Consider the following 25208-nt stretch of genomic DNA (forward strand, 5'->3'; position numbering starts at 1 on the left):
TAGACCACGAATGATTTAATTATGCTGATTATAGTAGACAGATACCTGGAGCCCCTCCTAATGACTGCTCATCTCCCTTCTCTTACGAGAAAGGATTTTTAACGCGCTACATAGAATACTTTTCCACCTCAACAAAAAATTCTGTAGATTTACGATGCAACATATTATTTAATAGCGGTAATCAAACAGTAACTCTCATGATTTCGTGAACTTGATCAATCTTCATTCACCGAATAGACTCAGTAGAGTAGGTGTCTGAAGCGATTTAGTTGAATCTACTAGAGATTTGATAATACCATGAGAACAGTATTATTACATTAAATTAAAATCGAGATTTCGTATCTATAAGAATTATTTCATTCAATTACATTTTTTTGTTGCGATTTCCAAACAATTATTTCATCAATTTTGGTATTGACAACAAAATTCTGCGTTCCGAAGATAAAGTTTTCTACAATATGCTTCAACAAATTGATTTTCTTAAAAAGGCAAAAAGTTTTCTCTGAGTGTACGATTTCGTAAAAATTTTCTTATTCGTCATACCAACACTCCTAACAGCATGAATAAAAAAAAACTTCATTAACTGAACGGAATAGTATTACAATTCGACTTAATTTTACGCAAATTATAAATTCCAGTATACCGAACGCTTGTGTACCTAATTTAATTTCACGTTCAGATGTATCGACTAGACTATATATTTTCGGAACGAAACATGGAATAAATGGAATCCGGTGACAGGTCACGAGACAGTTATTTCTGATTAAGTCGAATCGACAGATTTGTTTTTTCTGTTTTATTTGCAATCTCGAATATTATCACGTAATTACTGCTTATGCCGTGCGAAAGCTCAAATATATGATTTGAATTATTAATGCGGGGTTTTTTTTTTTATTTGTTTGGGCATGTATATGAAAGTTGGAGAAAATGAAAGTTTTCCTCATTAATCTACCGCGAAACTTTTGAGGGACGAGTGTTTGTAGTTTGAAATTCTTGAACGTACTGCACTTTCACTGCAACGATGCTAACCAATAATAATAAAACCTAGTTATATCAATAAATGAGAACTTTCTGTCGATAAAATTATTTTAACCTGTTCCTCAGCATGTGCAAACGATTCTTCAAGTGATTTAAAAAAAAAAAAAAAAACAATCACTTAGAATCTCCACTAATCCATACGATATCGTTACGTAAAACTGTAATTTTCCATCAAGCAAGAATGAATTGGAGACAATCATAAAGCAGCAGCTGATGAACTTGACGCGAATTTTCTTCTTCGGAAGTGCAAAATCACAGAATTGAACATACCGATGACCACGCGTCGACACTTTAAGAAATGGAGTGCAGACGTTAAAGTTCGAAAGCCTGCACGGAGAAGGAGACGTGGAGAGATGGGGTCCGAGAAAAGGAGGCCATACAGAAACCGAGGTTGAAATTCGTATCAAAAAATGGATCTCGGGATGTTAAAAAGGGAGAGTAGTTTTAGCGCCTCGACTCGCGAATACAGCCGAGGAGCGTCCTAAGCCGAACTCCTGAGGGCTAAGCTCTGCACGGTCGCATACATAACGAAAGGTAAATCCACAGGCCGTCTCTATTCCGCGGTGAAAACGCCGCTGCGATGAATGAACCCACGCGGTATAATGAATGAACTGGTAAAGAATGTACCGCGAGCCGCGTTGGTGTCGAGGTTTCGCGTACATACGTTAGGGGTACGATGCACAATTTCACCGTGTGCTATCCCTCCGCCTCACAGGCGCCTGTTTCACCGTTGGAAATGAAAACTCGAGCGGAACAGTCAATTCGCAATATATGTATATATATAATATATACGTATATGTATATGTATGAAACTATCACGCGGGTGTGAGAAGGTGCGATTTGCACCGCATGCTGCGCCCTATTCAACAGGGACAAGTCGCCTCTGCATGGCCCATGGGTTATAACGACGACGATGGAGAAGGAAAACAGACTATATAAGAGGCTGCTGCACTTTCTATTTGCACGCCCCCGACACCCTTTTCTATTTGCATTCAGAAATTGGCTGCTTCCACCAGCTCGCTCGCCTCGACACTCCTCGAATTCGTCAACGTTTAAGGGGAACCCGATGCTCCGTGCACCCGCGTCATTGCCCGAAAATTTTTAGCCCCGTCTTTTTTTAATCCAAAATTTGTATTGAAATGACAAGTGGATGGGCGAAGAGCAATTTTCTCGTCTTCACCATTTTCGCAGTGATTCGGTTATACTCTATAATGAGAGAAACTCGCGAGACGTCGTCAAGAAATCAAAACTTGAACCATAAAAAAATTCAATTTCATTCAAGTAAAAGAGTATACCTTTTATACCTAATTCCAAAAATTGTATATTTTTTATTGCGGGTTGTCGAAATTTCGTAATACTTTTCACAAAAGAAACTCAGAGACGGAATCGTCGGCGAAAAATTGCAATCAACACACCTTTGGAAGCCTGTATTTGCGTATACGTGTGATGTATTTATTCTGATGGTTTAATACGCTATGTAGGCTACAAAAACTGCCAGACCTTGGTTCTCAAGTGACAGTGGTTAAAGGGGAGCCCCCTGGCAACGATATCTTCAAGAGGCCATTACTCCGCCATTATAGACACGACTTGATTGGCTTTCACACGAAACTACAGGTCGCGGATTATTACTACAAACGTCCGACTCGCTTCAGAATCGTTTGTAGTCGTTTGTAGTACTAATTTTTTCGTTTGTAGTTTCTTGGGAATTTACTACAAACGTCCTACTCGCTTCACTATCGTTTGTAGTTGTTTGTAGTACCATTTTTCTTCGTTTGTAGTTCCTGCAAAATTCACTACAAACGTCCGACTAACTTCAGAAACGTATCTTTTTTTCCTTTTTACTACAAACGAAAATGTCTTCACTACAGTCAACTACAAACGATTCCGTACGGAAATCTACCGATAAATTCGATTTTTTTCAAAATGGAGTGCTGACATTTTTTCAACCCCTTATATTTTTTTTTTTTGCACTACTGCAAACGGAATCATTGTTACTAGAAACAACTACCTACAAAAAACCTACAAGAATCAACAAAAAATAGTTAGGTTTTTTCAAGTCGGGTGCTAGGTTCACATAGGTCAAAAACTATCGTGTTTTATTAATTCAGATTATACCTGTGCGGAAATAAAGGAGATAAAATACGATAAAATGACCTGGATAAAACCGCACAACTCGGTCTTCGAAATATGGAAAATGAAGCTTAGGACTATTTGTAGAATATTTTCAGGTTGATCGTGCAGAAGCGAAATTCAATTTTTTTTTCAATAATTTAGCCAGAGTCTGCAATTGTGTTTTCAGTTTCAAAAGTCGGTTTTTTCCATTCATATTTATAATCATACCGTACTATACGTTATATAAATAAAAACGTTATAATATATATATATTGTATATGTACCTGTATAACGTGAATATATGTATCAGACATTGGAAACGTGGAGGCCATACATAGTGCATACACAGGCAGAGGTATAACCGCCAATTTCGCGTATCGGAGTTGATTATTTGCCCGGAGGCGGCGATGCCACACCGCGTGGTTGACACGCTAAAGAGCCAAGATGCTGTTATACCCTACAAGGTATAATCCACAAGTATAAGGTATAAGGTATTCCAACTTGATTCGATCGTAATTTTTTTTCTGCTATTTGTCGAATAATTTTTCTTCGTTTTAAATTATTAATTATTTCCAAGAAATTGGAGAGAAAAAGAAAAAAACTCGTCGATAAGTATCATGTTATATATTTTCGCAGTTGAGAAAAATATTCTAACAATTGGTTACGCATTTTTTCAGCTTACATAAATCGATTTGTTGCACACGAAATTTCAATGGCATCTGGAGTACGTAAATTCTGAATTATTATACCTTGAAGAATTTTTTTCGTATAGAACATGAGAAATACTGAAATTATTAAATCCAAGAGAAGTGTGCGTGTGAAAAATTCTTAAACGAATAAAAAAAAAAAATTTGGCGTAACAGTCGAATTGTAATATCACCCGATTTATACACGAATACCCCAGTACTTGCATTTTGCGGTGAAATGACATGAATAGTGTTGAAAATATACAGAGAAAGAAAAAAAATTTACTGAAAAAAAAAACGGTTAGAGGGAAACTATTTGTACGAAAAAAAAGTAAAGACCAAAAAAAATGGTGATAAATAATGAAATAAAAATAAAACAATAAAAAAAAAAGTAAAAAAACCAGTAAATACAAAATCGAAACGATGGATTTAGTTCCAAGCGAAATACTGACTCAAGAACTTCGAGCATGTTTAATATTACGAATTTCGAAAAGTCAAGCTAATAGACGTCAGAAAAAATAGCGAATACACTGGGATACGGAGTGTTTCAAGTACGTACGTGCGTGCGTGCGTGCGTGCGTGCGTGCGTGCGTGCGTGCGTGCGTGCGTGTGTGTGTGTGTGTGGGGGTACGATATGAGAAATATTTAAAATAATGTATTCCGAATGGAGCTAAGGTGGATAGGTAGGTGGTACATGCATATGCCAGGAGTGTGCGAGAGGGTCGAGAGAGCCGGCAAATGGGTGCGATGAAGACGTGACGTGACGGGTATGAGTGAGATAATGAAAGGGTTGGCGGTATGTGCATCTGGGTCCTGCTCACTCTCGCGAGAAGAATCCCAAGATGCCCCGGAGCCACGTTTACCCGCCACATGTTCGCGACCTCGTCTTCTTCTCGCTCTGATCCTCGCTGTTCGCTTTTCGCTTTTCGCTTTTCGCTTTTCTGCCACGAGTGGCGAGCCTATTCAAGACTTTGTCTTCTCCTTATACTTATATACACGTGCATGTAAATGTAACGTTATGCGTAACATGTGTACAATCCTTGTTCGTATTTTAAGTGAAAAAAAGTCCAAATAAAACTGTGCGTGAAAGTAAGAACATAAAAAAATAAGGTACAAAAACGAAGGAGCGAACACTTTTATTCGGCTCCCCACAAAGTGCGGCACTCATGCTTGTGATATGTGACTATCTGAGGCTATATAAGCTTCTGCTGAATCCGCCATGTTGCGTGATTATTAATATCCTATCAAACAGAGATTTAGAGATTCATGCGTCATTGGTCGGTTCTTTTTTATAATACCACAATACGTGGGGAAGGAAATTATATCTGAGTCTCGTTACGTGCGTGTGTGGAAATCGAATGTTACGCGACGTATCGTTGCGATGGAATTAATTAAAATTGTAAAAATGATAGGAAATACGTATTTATATTCTGTCTCTAATTAACAAATTATCACTATCATAATTTATAATTATTTCATAATATGTTGTACCGATAGCTGTATGCATACCTACGCGAATAACGAGAGATAATCTTTTGCACACTTCAAATATATGTATATATATATATATATATGTATATAACTTATTGGTATCGAAAAACATAAATTTACACATCTATTTGCTATCACAAAAAATTTGTTCTTCAACGAATGCCGATTACTATACTCATACCACCTAAATACTTGTCCGCAGATTTTGAATCGATCGGTAAATAATTTCACACCGCGATACCAAAAGACGTCTTCGATTGTAATACATATGTATCTGTACACTTGTTTAAGGATGATATAATTATTATCGATATTAGGTACCCAAATGAGAACCTTGCCTTACATTATTCAATTGATCGGTCGATTGGTTGATTGATTGACTGATTGCCGACAGAAGCTGACAGAAAATATCGGTAACGAATAACAATTGACGAGAAGAAATTTGCAGAGTTTTCGCACCCTGCATGACTGTAATGATATCTCCGGATAATTCGTAATGATACAGGTTCGCATACGTTTACACACGCCTGTACGAAGCGAACTTGTATTACAGGGTTTTTCCCTCCGTTTCATTCCATTATACCTTTTTCCCCCTGTCGGTTTTTATTAAAACCCGATTAGCACCGGCTCGCCACCAATTGTTATCTCTACGCATACCCGAGCTACAGCCGAGGCAGACTGATATGCCACTTTGCATAGGTATTGTTTTCCGGAGCGCGCCTCGCGTCAAGCACGCGAATTCGCGATTGTACATCGCGCGGGGTTTCAGTCGTTTCAGACCACCCGAGCTGCACGCGAACACCCTGGGAACTCGGTTGCCTCATCGCTCTACCTACTTATAAGGTACGCACAACGGCAGGGGTATAATAATAACAATAATAACAATAACGGTAATAACAATAATACGCCTGAAGCGTACGGAGGTTTACACCAATTTTCGATGTTTGCCATTGTCATTTGGGAGCTTATCGGGCCCCAAAGTCACGCGATTTCTTTTAACGGAGGCCAGTTTTCGTCTAAAACGATACAAGAAGATCGGGCAGCTGTAACAGCATCAAATTTTTTGAATACGAAACACGGCGCACACAGAATTTAGAGATTATACCTAATAGGTGATTTTTTCAGTCATGTTTAATGCATGAAAGATAGCGTATAATTGGCTGGTATATAAATTTATACACTGGGTGAAAACGATTTAGGGTAACTATTATACGACGCAGTGTTTATAATCAAAAATGTTCCACTTACAATTAGCTGAGTGAGAGGCTTGAATTCCGGCACGAATCAGCTGTTGCAACCTGTTGTACTTTGCAATTACACAATCCAACACGGAGACATATAGTTACGTGTTTCAGGGTGTTTCGTCCGGAAGCAAAGATTGTTTCTCTTCATTCTGCGTAGAAAACTTATTTTACGTAGTGGAATATAAATCCTCACTGTCTGATATGTAGCTGAAATCCGATTTCAGTCAAACGGTTCGAAGATTGCAATGATCGGAAAGCCTCGGTCAAAGGTAATTTTTAAATGTCTTCAGTTGCTAAATTAATGACTCAACATTAAAGAAAATCGTACAACACCTTTCCAGAGAATTTGATTTTCCGCAAATTGCTTCCCGGATTAAATCGTCCGTATCATTAAAAGCAACTCAATGGTAAAATAAATTCCAAACTTGCCGGTGAGACAGAAAGAAAAAAAAAACGCATCTTCTACGTAGTAACTCATCGTGAAATAATTCAAGTTCTGTTACACTATTTTGATATTTCACGAAGTAGTTTGACTGCAAGCCAATATTCAGTGATAGTTTAATCAGCAAACAGCATCCGAAGATACTCGATAACCGTTTGCTTCTACTCGCAAATTCGGTGCTCAAAAATCGACTCTACCCTAATACATTTCGGAAAAATATTGGCGCGCGCGAGACGTCGACGAATGATTCGAAATTCGGCAGCGAAAGATCGACGAGCCGTGGCAAGGGGGGTCGGCAAGACTGGCGGGGTGCTGCGGCAAGGGGGAGGGGACCGCCAAGAGGGAGGGGAGAATTTGGGCCCGAGGCCCAGTGGAGCGGAGTCGGGGATACGACTAGACGAGGCTGCGGCGCGAGGACTCGTCCTCGTCCTGCTACAGCTCGGCCCGGATACGGTGTCGTATAGGGTTTCGCATCGGGGCCGCTTGGGTAATATCTCGTTTAGAAAGATTACAGGTTCGAAGAGGCTGCCAATGTATAAAACAAACATCGTTAAAACCAACCCTATACTTAGGTGGCCCTTGCGTTATTTACTCCCGGGTTATATGCCGGGTTATTTACCCAGTTATTTACATCGTCGAGCTGCAAGGGCGAGGCGATGCACGTACGTATATTTCGACGCGAGACGATTTAACCTCTCCCTCCCTTCGCCCGGCAGAGCGCGCCATAAAGCGATATGTACAGCGATTCGTCTGCTCGCTGTAACGTCGCGAGCGCGCAGGCGCGCAAGCGTTACGAGCGATTCGCTCCTGCGTCTGTGTGTGCGCGCGCTTCTCTCCCTCCCTCCCGCCCTCCACACCCTTTGCGATACGACGGATGATGATATTGAGATGTAGACCACACCGGTTACCGCCGCGCCGGAGCAGATGCTGAATGCCGAGATACGGAATATGTAATTATCGGTTATTATTATGCTCCCTTCATGATGGATATACGTGTGCCCGAGACTCGACTCGACTCGACTCGACTCGAATCCGCTCGACGCGACTATTGATTTATAGATACAAATTGATTTATACCGGAGCCCGGGTTTGCATATTAAGCGGTATCCCGTACGCGGTTACGCGCCAAGCACAGGTGCACGTATACGAGATACAACTCTATATCAGGTACACGTGCAAGTATGCGTTAGGTTAGATATGAAGCTCCGCATTATTATTACAGCATTGCTTTATATACTACAAGATGCACCGGAGATACTTTTGGGCTGTTGAAAATTTTTAGAGGAAAGAAATCTCGATCCGGTTTATTATCTTCTTTCTGCGATATCGTTTACGATGAAAAAGAAATAAATAAGTAAATACATTTCGGTTAAACGAAAGAGAAAGTATAATACGACGTTGCGCCGGCAGATGGCGTCGTCTGTCAATGCGTCCGCTATCTTTCTCGCGAGAAGAACAACTACAAAATATAAACCCCCGTTGTCTCGGTACACAATTCGAATGATTCAGAAGCTATCGGACAAATGTTGAAAATTGAAAATATTCGTTCGAATTTGAATAAAATTTCTCGTTCAATTCAACCAAATAGTCACTCAACAATTATTATGCTGCAGCAGGAATCAATAGTACACCGCAGGCTAATTGTTATAAATGTAAATTATATCATCTTGTGGTATTGAAATTTCAATTCGAACTTCAACGATAAATCCTCATCTCGAGCAAACACGTAACGTCGTTACATTTCCTAATAGAAATCGCATATAATTAGGTACATTTTTACGAGAGGCAGATATTTCGTTGCATATTTGCGGCAAAATTCTAACTTGTCGAATTATGGGCGCTAAGTACACGTCTGGTTACAGTAGATCATTATTAGAGATATGAACGTTACTCCAGCTGATTTCACTATCGTCAGCTGCACACTGAAATGACCAAACAAAGCCTTGTAATCAGGTACAAGAAAACCTGCAGGATTGCACGGAGACTTGTGTGGAACGAGAAATAAACAAGACGAAAGAAAAACAGATCGTCAAATATTTGCCTTGTTATTAATTATCTTTTCTTTTAATTGGAAACATTATTTCAAGTGTATAATCTGAATAAAATTATATTTCCAAGATTTCCTCGTATCACTGTAAAAAACATGCGGTGTGGACTTGTCCAGAATATTTTTTACGTCAATTTAATACTACTTATCGTCAATCTAAAAATACCTTACGTTCAAGTTCCGAATTGACCAGGAAAATTTTTCAACAGCAGTCCACACCGTTCATATTTTTGGTCAATTTTAACACCGTCAATATTTTACAGTGATGAGCTGAAACAACGACACTAACGAACGCAACTGTTTACGACAATTAGAAACAAGCAATAAGTATACCTACGCGGGTATACGTATAAGATAATTGTATAATTAGAAATAAAGTTACGGGTGCCACGAGGCTAACACCAGCGCCACACTACCGCAAGAGTAGGAGAGCGACGTAACCGCGGAAGAAGAAACGTCAATAGAAAATTGTACGAGGTATAGAAATGTGGGTAGGCGGCAAGTACACGGACACGCGGCCGGGGCTTTTACACCACCGTCCGCGACGCGAATCCTGCACCACGGTCGAAGCTTTGCACACTGCACGCGTGACGCGGCGCGGGGCTACTAGGGCTAATTACCATAGGCGGTCGGAGGTGGATTCGCGACCCTTGGGACGCGGGGGAGAGCGACGGAGATGAGGCGACGGCATTTTGCCCTCGCCAACAGCCCGAGAAGGGAAGGACGGAGAATCGGGCCCCCGAGCAACGTCGCGAGGAGTGAAAAGCGCGAGGAAAAGCTGCGGGGGGCGAGAGAGAGAGAGAGAGAGAGAGAGAGAGAGAGAGAGAGAGAGAGAGAGAGAGAGAGAGAGAGAGAGAGAGAGAGAGAGAGAGAGAGAGAGAGAGAGAGAGAGGAGGAACAGGGGGCGAGGCTCGATAGGGGGGTGAGAAAGAGAGGAGAGGACGGGTCGAGACGATTCTTTCAACGCGTGCTCATGACGCGGGCATATATATATAACGTGTGAATGTGTGACGTTCGATCAGGGTGAACTAAATCCCGCGCTGCTGCATCATGCTCAGTTCGCTGCACATCGCTCTTGTACGTTTCAGGATTATTGGGGATAAGGTATGTGGAATTACAGGCGGAAATTTTTGTACGGATAATAATACTGTATTGATAAAATTAATACACGCACGATTATATTTAACCTTTCGTCTGCACACCCCCCGATACGACCCGTTGACTGGAAATGGGGTCAATCGGACCTGAGATAATATTCAGCCTTGAATATCTCAGCAGCTATAAACTTTTCGGAAAAAAATGTAGAGACACTTTTTGTAATGAATTGATTAAAATTTGGGCCTGTGCGGTCAGATTTGCAAATATGAATAATGTAACCGACGGAAAACATGATTGAAAGTTTAGCGTAATGCTCAGCGCTGTTTAAGTACAAAGAAAAATTTCGGACAAAATGACCGTACGTGAATGTGAGACGAAGGGTTAAACGTGAAGTAGAAAAAACCTTTGGATTGAAACAAAAAAAACTGTACCGTTTGTATATTTTCTAGAAAAAAACAATATAAATCTCCACAATTTTTTGTACCCGATTAAAGTGGAAACGATTTTTAGTCAACCCTGAAATTTTGGCAGTTGAGTGTTTGCTGAAGCCGTAAAGTTGTCAGTTGCCGTGACAATTAAATTAGCGCAATGCAACTTGAAATTTTTAGTGTCATTTGGCTATAGGTGGCAATCGTCACTGTCCACTATTTTCATACGTACACAAAGTGTTGATTAGAGTATATAGAACATCGGTGCATTATGCTTGCAATAATCAAGATGGACTCTCTTCAAGTAGAGAGCTAATTATATAACCTAGATATATTGCTAATGAATATGTTCCACAAGATTCATCCGATAACTTGAAAAATTAAATTCTTAACTTATTGCACTTTGAATATTTAAAAACTGATTTTCAGGATTCATTTTACGTATTCAAAGACGATAAAGTCCCGATTACTCTGTGCCGAGATTTTAAGGCAAAATATGATTATAGATGAGCATTAAGTGCAATTCTCGTTGTTTCAGGTGCTGGATTATTAACTTGAAAATTTTCCTTCTATATCCACGCGTCAAACGTTCTTAATTGGCTTTTATATACCTGTTCAAAACGGCGAAATCCGAGAATACGTAGAACGAATGTAGGTAATCCGTCAGCTGGTTATGGTTTCACGGCTCTTAATTCTACTGATTTGTAAATCGAATCAACGCTTTGAAGAACGCGTGGAGAACACGGAATTGGATGAATTAAAAAGAATTGACTTAATTGAGTTAAAAGTAAAAATTTGGAACGGGAACGCGGAAATTTTGTACAATGCATCACGCGTCAAACGGCAGTAAAAAGACACGATCATCGAGCCCAAAGTCTCCAAAGAGTAGAACTCGCTTCTACTTACTTGGCCGTAAAGACGTTGTATGCGGCATGTACGAGTACATTGTAGACGTAGGCGGTTCACGCACATAACACACGAAGAGTGAGCCGGGTGGGCGTAGACAGGTATTAATTAATCGTCTGACACGTTGTACAGCAGAGTGTGTTGTGTAAGAATAATTGATTGCCGCTATACCTAACATAATGGGATTTATGCAAGAGAGTTATTTGCCGGTAAACAGTAAAATTGCACCGTAAGGTGATTTTTCAATTTCCGCAAAGAGCCAATGGCCAGCCAAATTCACACGATTGGTTATATTTAAAATCACGGTAAAACTGACAGATTACTTTCGTCAAGTGAGTGAATCTGCAGACTCAAACATGGTGCAATTTTGGGGGGTTAACATATCGTGTTGTATTATATTCCGTTTGCTGCTGGAGGCGATGACAATTCGGTATTACTTTTCTAAACTTTCAGCAAAAATCGATGGTTTGTCACAAGTTGATATAGCGTGATTGTTTTTTCAAACAAGTAGTGTAACATACAGCTGGTATCGTGTTTGCAAACTCCGCGCAACTCGCGATGTATATTTCCGTTCCACGTGCAGGAGAGATTGAAGCTTGAGTGTTAAAAGAAAGAGGTAAAAACAAAAAAGTTTATCTTCCTCGCGAACGTCCGCAGAGCCTGAAGCGGGTCTCGAGTGTTGGGTGAATAAAAGTTGAGTACCTACGTAAATTTTGAAAATTTCTACTGTCGATATAGAGGAGAATACAAAGTCTATCGACTGCTGCAGCTGGTGGGCAAAAAATTGTTTTTCAACAAAAATTCAGCTGCTATCGCAGAGTGTTTTCACGTATGACAACGACTTGTACAAAATTCGATGATGCATTTTATGTATGCAGGGAACTCGTGAGGTGACGCAACGATAATATTTAGCAACAATATTTTTGCCTTGCAAAGCTGAAAAAATAGAAACGACGACGCGTAGTATATAATATATATGTATGAGTTTGAGGCACCTGATAAAATCGAACGAGGTATGATTCAGGCGTTATATTTCCATGTATATCGTGCGAAATACACTAAAGTATATTTAGGGTACATAACACTGTCGGTATATAAAATTATAAATATATAATTTATAATAAATATATACCATATAAGCTTTGAAATGTAGAACGCGAAGGAACGGAGAATGTAGTCAAGGCTTGCGTAATCCGTAATGTAGGTATGTGTGAAACTCTGCGTGTAATTTGATAGATTCAGATCGCAACACGTGATATTCTACAATTGATTTTGTAGGATCTCTCATATATACTGTATAAAACATGTATGTACAATGTACATACATACCGATAATTACTATACGGATTCCTCATTTTCTTCGTTTGATTTTTTGTTTCCTTCACTTTCTTTTCAATGTGGATTTATTCTAAAAGTTATACTGGCACGAGTTTATTCTCGCTGATAAATACCTTGAGTGTGAACAAAATGAAGGGTGCAAAAAATGCTCGAGTATGAAATGTAATGGCGTTCGAAATCTTCAGAGGCATGATAATTCCCTAGTAACGATAAATTAAGAAGGTAGGGTATGAACACATGGAAAAGAAACTTTTAATTGTTGTCACTGCAGCCGTCAAAACTTGTTTGGCAATATATGTATTAGGGTGGTCCTTATTTGGGGGTAGGAAAAATTTTCATTGAGACACCCCCCAGATCTGTTTGAAATCATTTAAAAAAATCATCGTAAAATATTAAGCCTCTACGTCAAATGGAACACGTACCTCTAAGCACCGAAAGTTTTAAATGTAAAATACATTTAGTTTTGACAACCAGCTATTTCGAATTGGATGACTTGGTATAAAATAAGGGACCGGTTTGAAACTTGGTAGAATTATTGCTTATACAATGATATGAACAATCCCAGAAAATTTCAAAAATTTTCAATTTTTATTTCCATATAGAAGCCTAATAAAAGTGAGGCTTTTAATCTTATATAAAAAATAAATATATTATAAAATTATGATACAATTTAAAAATTTTCACGGTTTGTTCCTGTCATTATAAGCAACAACTTTGTCAAGTTTCAAATCGGTCCCTCAATTTAGGTATACCTAAGACATACAAAACGAAATAATCGCCTATAAAAACTACATGTATTTTACATTTGAAACTTTCAGAACTTAGAGGCACATGTTCCAGTTAACGTAGAGGCTTGAAACTTGACATGGATTTTTATTTTTTTTTTAATCGCTTGGAACAGATCTGGGGGGGGGGGCGTCCTAATGAAAATTTTTCTAACTAAGGACCACCCTAAATTATGTATATACGTTGCAAGATAAGCAGTCAATTAGAGATATATAACAATTAAATTTACTCTAGAAATAATTTGTAATGAGAGTAATATTTGCTGTAACAATTAAATGAACTGTGATAATAATATTCACAGTATTGTTAGAGAATTCCTTTCGACAAACAATTTTTGACGTCAGCTACACATCCAGAAACAACAGATGCATGTGAATACGGATCACCGGTTGTAAAAAAAATTTCTGATTCGAAACAAAATTATCGAGTTAGAATAAATTTTAATCGCATAGAATTAAACTTTTTTTTTCCATTTTCACCAAGTAAATTATAATAATGCCTACAAGGTTAATATGCAATTAGAATCTATTTATGTCAAACGAATCAGAAAGAAATATTTTCTGATTATTTATATTACGTGCAGGGCTAGAGTGGATGTAAAAATTTATTCCCTGGATGAAGTAACAGAAGCGTCATATAACCTAGATCGGAAGACGATTAAGGGTGAAGTTAGTAACGATAAAGTGACGACAGACCGAAGTAGATTGCTCGCCGACGTGAGTTGCGGTTTCAAAAATATTGCAAAACATATTTGAGTTTAGTAAAATACGATGAGCCCCAAATCTTGAACTTAGAAAGTAACGATTTTTCACAATTAAACTAGCACATCGTCGTTGCGAATTAACGTTACGAACCTCAGCCTAGGCTATGGTAGGGGATTATAACTGGGCGATATTAAAATAAAAGAAAACAATAAATGGTCCTCTTACCGGCCGCTTTTCGTGATGACCATCTCCGTCCCGAGTTTGTAAAACCTTTCCCAAAGCTCCTTACCCTCCAAGGTGACCTTGGGGTCGTCAACGACACCGTCTTCCTCGGGGTGGTGGGGCGGTACGAGGGGGTGGTGGGGACCCGTAAGGGGGTGGTGAGGCGGGAGCGGCAGAGACGGACCCAGCATCCCCGGGGGCAGAGGATGCCTCAGGGGCCTCATCCCACCACCGGGCCCGCCCTGGTGGTGGTGGTGGTGGTGCAAGGCCGCCGCGGCCGCGGCCAACACCGCGGCGTGGGCCTCTTCGGGGGTATGGGGCCCAAGGCCCAGTCCTGAAACAAGCAGCGAAGAACGTTCTCGTCATGTCGATAGAAATTTAAAAAAGTACTTCCAGAGACCCCGTATTATACCGGGAGAATTTTCAGTTTACGTTATAACGTGATGCACAGTCCTTGAATAAGTGTGCTCATTTTTTAACTTGACCAGAAAATTTAATAGGTGCGTAACTGTTGCGAGATAATTTGACGCTGGTGCGACGATAAGTTGATGTTAGTTACACGAGGACTCATTTGAATATAAAAATACAGATTTTGTGCGACAATATTCAGAAAATATAGTTATTGGCGCCTGTAAAGTTGTTATATTGTAGCGATGGACGATTAACTAAAATTTTCTGTAACAACTAACCGCGTGAGAAATGAAATTTTGCACGGTGTAATAAACCTGACGTTCCACTACCTGCAATTAGTGTCCTAATGAGTTTATGGCGCCTCAATGTCATTTTCAACGTAACAAGCTTCTCGTTAAATTGACCGCCTTGAAATATCGTGCTCATGTTGAAACATTCCTATAAATAATCTTCAACATTCGAATATAAGGTACTGAGTTGATTTGTTACGGAATATGTGGTGCGTCGATTTAAATTTCGTGGATCGCGAAAAGTTCGTGAATTTGAGAATGCTAATTACTAATCGCACGTAAAGACCAGCCAATACCCAATAACGAATCCCCGCTTCACTGTTCGTGCAGCAAATCAATCAAGGCATAGGTAGGCGAAGAAACGTCTAAGCGTGCAAACTCGATGCGCAACGCGGCGAATTTAAAAATTTGAAATTGAAGATCGCGATTCGATGCGACGGCACTGGTAATACGCGGATACAATTTATAATTCGACATTAAATTTACTTTCAACGTCTGAGCACCTTTTTTAAAATAATGGCTTGTCAAAAAAAAGGGCGAATGATTAGATACGCAAACTTGAGTGAAAAAATTCGTCGGTTGGATGACAAATTCGCGAAATCAATTGCGAACATAGGCGCAAAATAGGTATAATGTATAAAAAAATCAACAATCAATGCCTTGGGCATATGAACGCGATGTCAGACGCCATCGCAAACAAGAATTGCAAATGGTGTCTAAATACTGTCTCTGAATGTATACAGACACATGCACTTGTTCGGTACCTAAACTTTTATACTCATACCTAACGTAATTTCAATAAATGCATATTTAATTGGTTTTCCTTCCTCAATTGCGTGCCATGGTAACGAGAAGGGTCGAGAAATTCGAGGCGTGTCCGCGTGTCCCCCGCTTTTACAATATCGACGTACGATTGAAGTGCCTATGTTGTTGTCTAATAATACTCGAAAAAATAAATATGGATAAAAAAACAATTTGTGCAGTACGCACTTAAACGTTTAATTAAAAATTTACATAACTTCTAAAGACGCAGTATTAATAACTTAATCGTCAGCTTAATTAATGTGACTTGGTATATTTATATGTATATAAAACATGATGCATAAAACAACGAATATTTTTAGATTGGCAAATTATCAAGTGGGTGTATAATTTTTTAACCGTTTTCCTGCTCACGATAAAGTTGGAACATATATAATGCACATTGTGCAAAATTATCGTTGAATCATGGAATTATTACTTCGCTAAGAAAAAACTGTAGCAAATGACCACTGTCATTTGTTTTTCTCTTCAAAAGGCGTGTAACACGTTATATACTATGCATAGCAATTCAGAGCCAGTGCAAAGATTATTTCGTAATAAAAATTTAACGTCGGATTCATATCATGCAGTTAATATGATATCCCAGATTGTGAATTCGCCGAATTTATAAGTGAAAAAACAAAATTTTGTTCAATGCAGTACAATCAACAACGCAATAATATTTTGACTCGAGAACAATTTCATGTGTTTGTATAAAATGGAATTCGCGTGGGACTTTTTATAAGTTATATACCCATACTATGAATATATAAAGTATTTATTAAATAATAATGAATAAATGTTCCATTGCGATAAAAATTTTCTCTGTAAATTTACTCCACACATAGTTAATAAAACCTGCAGCATTTATAATTCAATATCTTCTTGGCGATAGTTGCTTTTTTTTTATCTGCAGAAAGTTACGTTGATATTACAAAATTATTAACCGCGTAATTATATAGTTATAAGTCAGAATGTAATCGTACTTTAATAGTCACAAACACGTTCGGTGTTAACAAACGCAAGTTAAAGCCGAAATTGACAATTCCCGCGTACCTACGCACATGTATTTATATAATAAATGTAATATATGATGTAAAATAAGGACGAAAATAATAGTTTTTTCATGATAAATATACCATGATTGCTAAGAGATTTTAATTAAAATCAATTCTGATCGCGAGTTTTTGGATTTCTAGTCAGGTAATATAATCGGGCACTTAAAAATGAGCCGCGTCATGTTGTTTATGACGCGTATAATATTCACAGCTGCGGATAATATTATACAAGAGTTGATACGAACAGCTGATCTGACGACTGAATTGCAGGTTCATAATTTATTCGCATATTACAATATGAGAGGATGAAAAAAAAATTATAATTATAATTAAAAAACCTATATGCGAATTATGATTTTAGAATCAATTTAAACCCAGAAAGCAAGAAGTTATCTCACCAGAAACAAAACGAATCACCAGTACTTTGCACTCTTCAGATATAATTTGACAGTCTTTTACTAATTACAGTGAAAATCTTGAGTATACAGCTAAGAGGTTCGTATACTCGCCATTGAGTTACACGAAATTTAAACGTACATAAACGACAGTTGGTATTCAAGAAATGTAAAAGATGTCTCGTTTCGATTATTTAAACTTGAGTAAATCTATCTATTCAGACGTGCACGTAACGTCGGACCGTGATAATAGCACGAGATGAAAAAATAGAATAAATACAAAAAGCATATGAATCAAGCACTGCACGTAAATAAAAAAGACGTGGAGCTAAAGTCGGATGATAACGAAATATTTACCCACATTTAAGCCTAATACAGGTATAATATCTACGTCGATAATCATGCAGACGACTCATGCGTATAAATAAATACATACATATACAATATATATATATATATATTTCTTTTTAGTCGCCAAATTATACGCGCTGCAGCATAAATCTGGAGATTCATACATTTGATTGCGGTTAATTTTTATCAGATCGATTTCACTTTATCAAGGTATTCAAACATTGAGCTTGACTTTTTTGCAAAATACGTCGGCATTACGGATAACCACGCATTACAGACGTTCGATTATAGGCGTATTATATTATAGCCGCTGCAGCACGAGGCGCGGAGGAGCCCGAATATGTAAATAAGTTGAAAAAAATCTAATTACAGGAGCAGGTTTTATCATATCGTTACAGCGTTCATTCGGTGGATTGGCAAAAATATTTTTACGTTTAAAAGATAATGTGCATGACGAGCATTTAGATCCAGTTCTTTAAAATATAATATACGCGTATATCCCCCATTTCACTTGTTGATCGTTTCTTTTTCACCTTTCTTTTTCTCGTTTCTTTCTCAAGAGCTTTGCTCCAATGTTTCAGTGTATGTGTACGTTGCATGAGCATATTGCACACCTATGCTACTGAATTTCAGGGCAAGTAAATTAAGAATCATTCGCGAGTGCGATATCAGACAGACATATGATACGCGAATAACATTAAGAAACCGGTTTTAGCGGATGATTGTTTACATTGACCGTTGTGTATATTTTTACTCACGTTATATTTTCAAATTTTTCAAATCAACTATGTATTATGATGCTGCATGGCGTATACGTTATAAGATGCTGGTGAAAATTCTCTAATCCAATCTAATGTCAATACATACAATATATAATACGAACTCTACACGTCCAGTTTAATGCCACACGGACAGTCGTAATATAATTAACACAAATTAGCAGGGACTGCAAAAGGATCGGGTATATTTATGTATAAGTGTCGCGGTACCGTGGACGATGTAATATAATTCACGAATTGCGGTGCAGAAATGGCCGTCGCGAGGCTAAGTAACAGCGAAAAACGTTCAAGCAGTTATTTTAATGAAATAAATTGAGCGCCCGCAAACGTCTGCGTAACAGAAACTAAATCAGAAGCACAATTACACGCTTTTTTAATAACAGTTATTACAATTATATATCTAGGTATTAATCTCAGTCCATTGACACGTTGGCTAAAAATATACGCGACACCTAGTCGTAATGAATCTTGTGTAATAACTAGCTGTCCAGGTTCAATTGATTCAAAATTGTGTTTAAATTCAGTGTATATATACAGGCATTATATGGTATAATATAACTAGATGTGTGAATAATTACAGACTATGAGTAGAAAGCGGGAGATTCGGCTGATTTAAATCGCGCCAAGTATAAGAATGGTGATAATGTGTGAAAAAATAATTGATGCATTTCTTACTCTTCCAATTTTGAGTTATAGCTGCAGCGGGCGACATCCAATCCTGATCAGAAAGCAGCCAAGAAGCTGCGTATGGACGAGAAAAAAAAAATCGTTTCAAAAATAATCCTATAGTAATAAGAAAAAACTATTTGAAATGTAAAAAATACACACGATATGAAAAACGCGTATACATGCAGCGTAATTCTGCAATTTTTACGAATGGTACGATCATAGAATTGTATAATTGAAGAGACGATCGTCTTTTACACAGCTGACCAGGATTTCAAAAAACGCTAATTTTCTTCCCTAACAATCTTCTGTATCTAATCGTTATTTTCCAACGTCGTAATTGCAAATCTGATGAAATTAAGCTTCTAAAAAATACTGTTAAAATTCAACTGTCACAAAAGCACACCTGCGTTATTACTTCCAAATTACTACACTGAAAGTCTGTATAATTGTTTTATAACGGTGATAAAAAACTCGAAATTTCTGTCCTTCTTTATTTGTATTAATTTCCTTGACTTTTTTTTCGTACGATCGAATTCTGTCCACATTTTTCATTGAAAATGTCTGTCACGCTCCAGGTGCAAAAAATTGCACGTTTACAACTATAATTATATTCGATGTAATATATATCTTTGAGATGCGCGATTAGGGAGAAAACGCTGCTTACGCATTACTTTATAACTATATTTTAGGAGAATTTGTACGCCATACGTGTTTCTTGTCGGATTACATTTGAACGGCCGTTACCGTCGAGGTTTTGTGCCGCTAAACCGAGAACAATATGCAGAGTTATCGGTACTTTGGGCATCAATTACGCTATCTGTAAATCTATCGATGCCTTCAGCGAAGAACAAACCTGCAGGTTTCGAATATTGGACGAGAATTTTAAGAATAACGACATAATTGACTGTACTTAACAACCACATTCGTTATAATATATTCGTTTACACACCAATTCGCGTATGCGGTAGTTTTACTGACGATTGTCCAATATTATATTATACAGGTATGCAAGCTATCTATTGTGACAGGTATGAATGATTAAAAATGCACACACAACGTAAATCATTGCAACAACACGTATGCGCGGAAAATTGTCTCTGTGTGTAATTAAATAGTATAACGTAAACTATTCGTAACCAAAATATGCTATAAATATTGTGAAATAATATTAAACATTCCAAATACTTGTCCCTCATTTGCCGAAGAAGAGAATTGAACGCTGCAGTTCGTGATTTATCCCCCTCGTGAACTGGACCGGAGATCTCAATAGGGCTTGAAATTCCTTCCACGCGACGAATTTTTTCACGCTTTGTCGTTTCGATGCCTGCAGCAGCGAATCGAGACAATTGCTTGTATGCGAACGAGTGTTCTAATGATTCGGCCAAAACCTAAGACTGATAAAGTGCATTCCGAGTTTCCCGCGCGAATAATAATCGTGGGTTCGACGGATAATCTTTTGAACAGTTTCACGAAATGCATCATCAATTATCCTATTGCCCGCAAGTGAAAAGATCAGGTACGAGTCATTTCGACAATTTTACGTTTTAATTGAACTAGCTCCTATTTTACTTGATACTTGTTATTTCCATTTTTCATCCCTCATTTTCCCTACGGAACTAAGGGAAACTATTGCACAAGCTATACGTATACAAACAATTTATACAATTCCAGAAAATTGTATACCTACGAATTACGATGAATTTTTCTAGCTTCGTTAAGCAGTTTGTTTAATTCTTTTTAAATTTGTCATCTAAATCCCTTTTATATCTCTACAGCGCTTTTTTTTAGGTTAGGCCGTTTCGCGAGTCTCGTATAATATACGCGCATTTCTTCTACTAATTCTCGCAATATTGCTAAAACCGAATAACATGTATGCAGGTACATAAGATTATCAAGTATCTACTCAGTTTGAATTTTTCCTGTTCTTGAATTATCGTACGCGTTGCGCGTATAAAATAAGGACGTCGGTCTGCCTTTTAAACCACAATATGGTTGACATGACAATACTTATATTGTTCCAAATTTGGCATTTTTCTATCCGTTACTCGTGATTGTTTCCATTGTCTATGCATAATGTGATCGATGACCAAGCTTTTTTCTCAACTTTAGTAACGCAACTCGCAGATTAATGGTCCAACGCACGTACCGTGAGATGCTATTCGCAATTTTTTTACCTTTCTGTATTAAATGGCGTGTGAATATTTCGCACAATACAATCAAAGAGTACCTAATTCACCGACCCTTATCGCTGTTATACCGCGCTGAGCAGTTAAAGAGAGTTATATCCGTAAAGCTGTACATTTTGTCCGAAAGAATATTGAACCGTGTTCAAAGTTGCCGGCCATAAGTAACAACTGCGTGAAAATACCTCTGAAGAATTGAAAGAATTCCCTGATTTCAACCGCACCAAACCGATTGTGAAACTTTGTACGATCCGGCACCGCCATACCTATATTATATAGCAAGTCCTACGACTAGCGCATATTTTCGCAACAATGTACAACCGGCGCGGACCGCACGACTCGAATATCGAAAGGCCGATGAAATATCGCAAAGATTTCCCGCTTCCCCGCAATTCGTATATCCGGCACTCGGACGAAAATATGAACTTACCGGACGGAGTGAGTCCGTGGGGATTGAGATGGGGGTGATGATGGGGGCTGGAAAGAATGCTCTTTCCCTGAAGATGATGCCCGCCGTTGGGTCCGGGCGAGCTGGTGGGAGGGAGATGGGCCGCCGGATTGTAAAAACCAGCGGCGGCGAGCGCCGCGGCGCTAAAGTAGCTCGCGACCGCCGACGAGGGGTGAGAAGTTTCCCGATGACTCGGAAGCGGCGGCGGTGTTTCCGGGGCGGCAGCGGGACTTCCGGGTCCGCCGGGTGGCGGCGAGGCGCTTCCCTGAGACGAGGAGCCCCCCTGGAGGTGGGTCGGGTGGCTGGAGGCGGCGGTGAGGAGCGACGAGACGCTGAAGTCCGTTGGCCTGGGGGCCGCCGGGGCCGGCAGATGGCTTCCCAAGTGACTCGAGCTCGTCGCGGATCCGGGAATCGTCGGGAATGGCGCGTGTTGATTGAGAGCCGCGGCCGGTGCGGGGTACGCCATCCCAGGCCCCCCCACCGCCCCCCTGACACCCGTCCTGGCAGCCTCGGCCACGTTCGTCTCCAACTCTTTGCCGTCTTCTCGCGGGCCGATGTTCTCGCTTCCGGAGTCGGCCTTCTTACCCGAGATTAACCTGGGCCGAAGTAGGAGCGGAATGCTGGCGCAGTGGGTACCCCTGCTGCACGCCGAGTCTTGTTCGAATCTCATTTAGGCTGGCGAGTCGCGCCGACAGCGAGATTCTTGCGCTCCTTTCCTCCTTCCTTCTTTCCTTCTTCCTTCTTTCCTTCCCTTAAGCACTGCTGGCAGCTTGTCGCCTCGATGCCGATATTAAATCAACACCGCGATGATCGCGTCGCGAGTCGCGCTTCCGATATTCCTTTCCTGCCGATGCGATATTGCGCGAATATCTCCGAATCCTTGCTGCTGCTGCTGCTGCTGCTGGTGATGATGACGACGATGATGATGACGATGACGATGATGACGATGACTGCAATTTTTCTCGATTGTAGTAACGCGATACCGTTTTTGGATTTTTATACCGATCTTTCCGAAGCTCTCCTTCATCATTTTCACACCTTTGTATAATGCTCGTCCCCCTTTTACTCTTTACAACATCCTCGGCTTTTACAGCCGGAACAATATTCATCGGTATGATGTTGTAGTAATACCATCAACACCTCACTATTTATTTATTATGCATGCGCAACGATGTATCAATACATATGAAAATCTCGGAGAACCGGGATCGGTGCACCGGCCGTTCGCTTCCGGCTCCAATCACAAACACGCGCGCACTCACAGGATTGGATTTAAAATATATGCATTATACACATATGTATAAATATGTGCATACACACACGTATATATGGATCAGTAACCTTGTCACGTAGCGACGAGCAACTCGAGGTGATAGCGCTCGTTACGACACGACGATTTTGACGATTCTATTCACTCGGCATAGACCATCTGGCACGATAGATCGTTCTCCCTCATCTATCAACCTCGCCCGTTCTTTTCTCGTACACGGCACACACGAGGAGAAGGATACACGCAGGCTTCGGGGTCACCTAGCTCGTTCTTTGGAATTATTCTCGTTCGTGGTGCGGTTTCGATTTTCGCGGGGCTACGCGACTCGAGTGCGTGGAGTTGCTACTGTCTTTGAACCAGCGTTTATTCCGACCGTGATCAGGCCTGCGAATAGTCGACGCTACGACCGCGTGACTTCGTCAGGCTCATGTAAATCTTGAGTATCAGAGTCAGTGGCATCGCGACGGATTAATACCACGTGTCGTTGCTTGAGAAAACACACACTTTTGCACTTCGACGGGTGGCCGGAAAAACAAGCCTCCTCTGTATCGGTAGGCGTACAATTTATTGCGTATAACGATCGAATCAAACACCACCGGTCGTTTTTATTACTCTTCTTCGCCAAGGTATATACTTATAATACGAAACTTGATCACACTGTATACCATAATCACCGACGTACACGACGACTGTTTCTACGCGTCTGTTTATTCACAACGATTCATCGGCGCACCAAAACTCGATTAGCCGCATATCGCGTTGGCGAAGTTTCTGCGCCGGCGATACAATATCGCGGCTTACACAGCGTCTTCGACGAACAACATCTCGACTACAGCGTATAATAAAAATCACACAAGTAAAAACACGCGCGAGATTTTTAGTCAGGTTCCGACGGCCGGCGAACCTCGGGTATTGAAAATATCGTCTCAACACGGTTGCCGAACAAAACCCGTCTCCCGAATGCAGCTGCGGGCAGCAGGAAGGGTTTCGGCTGCAGTCGCGGGTTTAGGGCTAAGGTGTTACTTGGGTGGCGCCGCGACGGTCACTGAGCAGCGCTAGGATTGACACCTCCTCTGGGGCTCACCCCCACACCTATCGAGGTGTTGGTGTGCTAAAGTCCCGGGACTATAACGTGCAAGGTATACACCGGACGCTGGTAGGCGTGAATGCTGGAGGGCAGCGACGCGCCGACTGAAACCGTCGGGGCTCCTCCTCCCCTCCCCTCGCCGCGCCGACGCCCGCAAGCTCGACGGACCAGGGCTGGAGGGGAGGACGAGTCGGCGGTGGTGGGAGGCGAGAGCCGAGCCGCCCCTCCGCCCGACTGGCGATAATGAGAAGCCGTCCTCGGGATTGGCGCGCCCCAGCCAATCCGGGGGGCGTTGAACATGACGCCTTTTCCGACGCTCCGCTGTCTTCCCCTCCCGCCCCGACGCCGCCGCCACAGCGTCGTCGTCCTCCCTCCGTCCCCACCCGGGCTACGACAAGGGTGTTAACCACGAGTACGCCCATTAGCACTACCCCTCAACTTCTACGCCGCGCTTTTCTGCGGAGACTGATTCTGGCTACGAATTATTCCCGAAAGGCCGTGGGAGGGGGTGAGAAAATTAACTCGCTATCCTCGTTTTTTCTTTTCTCCTCCTCCTACGCCTCCTCTTAAGCGCGGGCGGCGATATACAGCGACGAAAGCGCAAATGTTTGTCCAAGACGCGTTATTAATCCCGCGTTTGATCACCGGTACTGCGGGTCGTATTTTTTCCATAACGGGTAGAATAATGGATTAGCCACCTCACCTCGCCTCTGCTTTTTCTCCTCATCGATCTTTTCCCCTGGCCGCGAATCTCGCACGCCGTCTATTTTCACTTTTGCAGAACGATCGTGTACTTTCGATTTTTCGCTCTCTCGTCCCATCGACTCGAACGAATCATCGCCTGCGGAATTAGAGAACGAATCGACGCTGCGCGGAAAAGTCGCAGGATCGTCAACCGCACAGTTTCGTTCGACGATCGGGTCG

General features: G+C 40.5%; 1 protein-coding gene across 6 annotated transcripts in view; it reads right to left on the minus strand.

The window, feature by feature from the left end:
* Positions 1 to 24376, minus strand: part of LOC107224873 (optomotor-blind protein) — an 84407-nt gene extending 60031 nt beyond the window's left edge. For 5 of the 6 annotated variants that reach the window (XM_046734042.1, XM_046734040.1, XM_046734043.1 and 2 more), the window contains exons 1-3: positions 21910 to 24376; positions 19303 to 19368; positions 14546 to 14876 (exon numbers count right to left, since the gene is read on the minus strand). In XM_046734042.1, the coding sequence (XP_046589998.1) occupies positions 14546 to 14876; positions 19303 to 19368; positions 21910 to 22597 (1085 nt within the window). In that variant the 5' untranslated portion in view covers positions 22598 to 24376. The remainder of the gene's footprint in view (positions 1 to 14545; positions 14877 to 19302; positions 19369 to 21909) is intronic. The other variant, XM_046734044.1, reaches the window with a different exon arrangement.
* Between the last annotated feature and the right edge of the window lie 832 nt (positions 24377 to 25208).

Source organism: Neodiprion lecontei, chromosome 3 (genome assembly GCF_021901455.1).
Source record: "Neodiprion lecontei isolate iyNeoLeco1 chromosome 3, iyNeoLeco1.1, whole genome shotgun sequence".
Classification (NCBI taxonomy): Eukaryota; Metazoa; Arthropoda; class Insecta; order Hymenoptera; family Diprionidae; genus Neodiprion; species Neodiprion lecontei.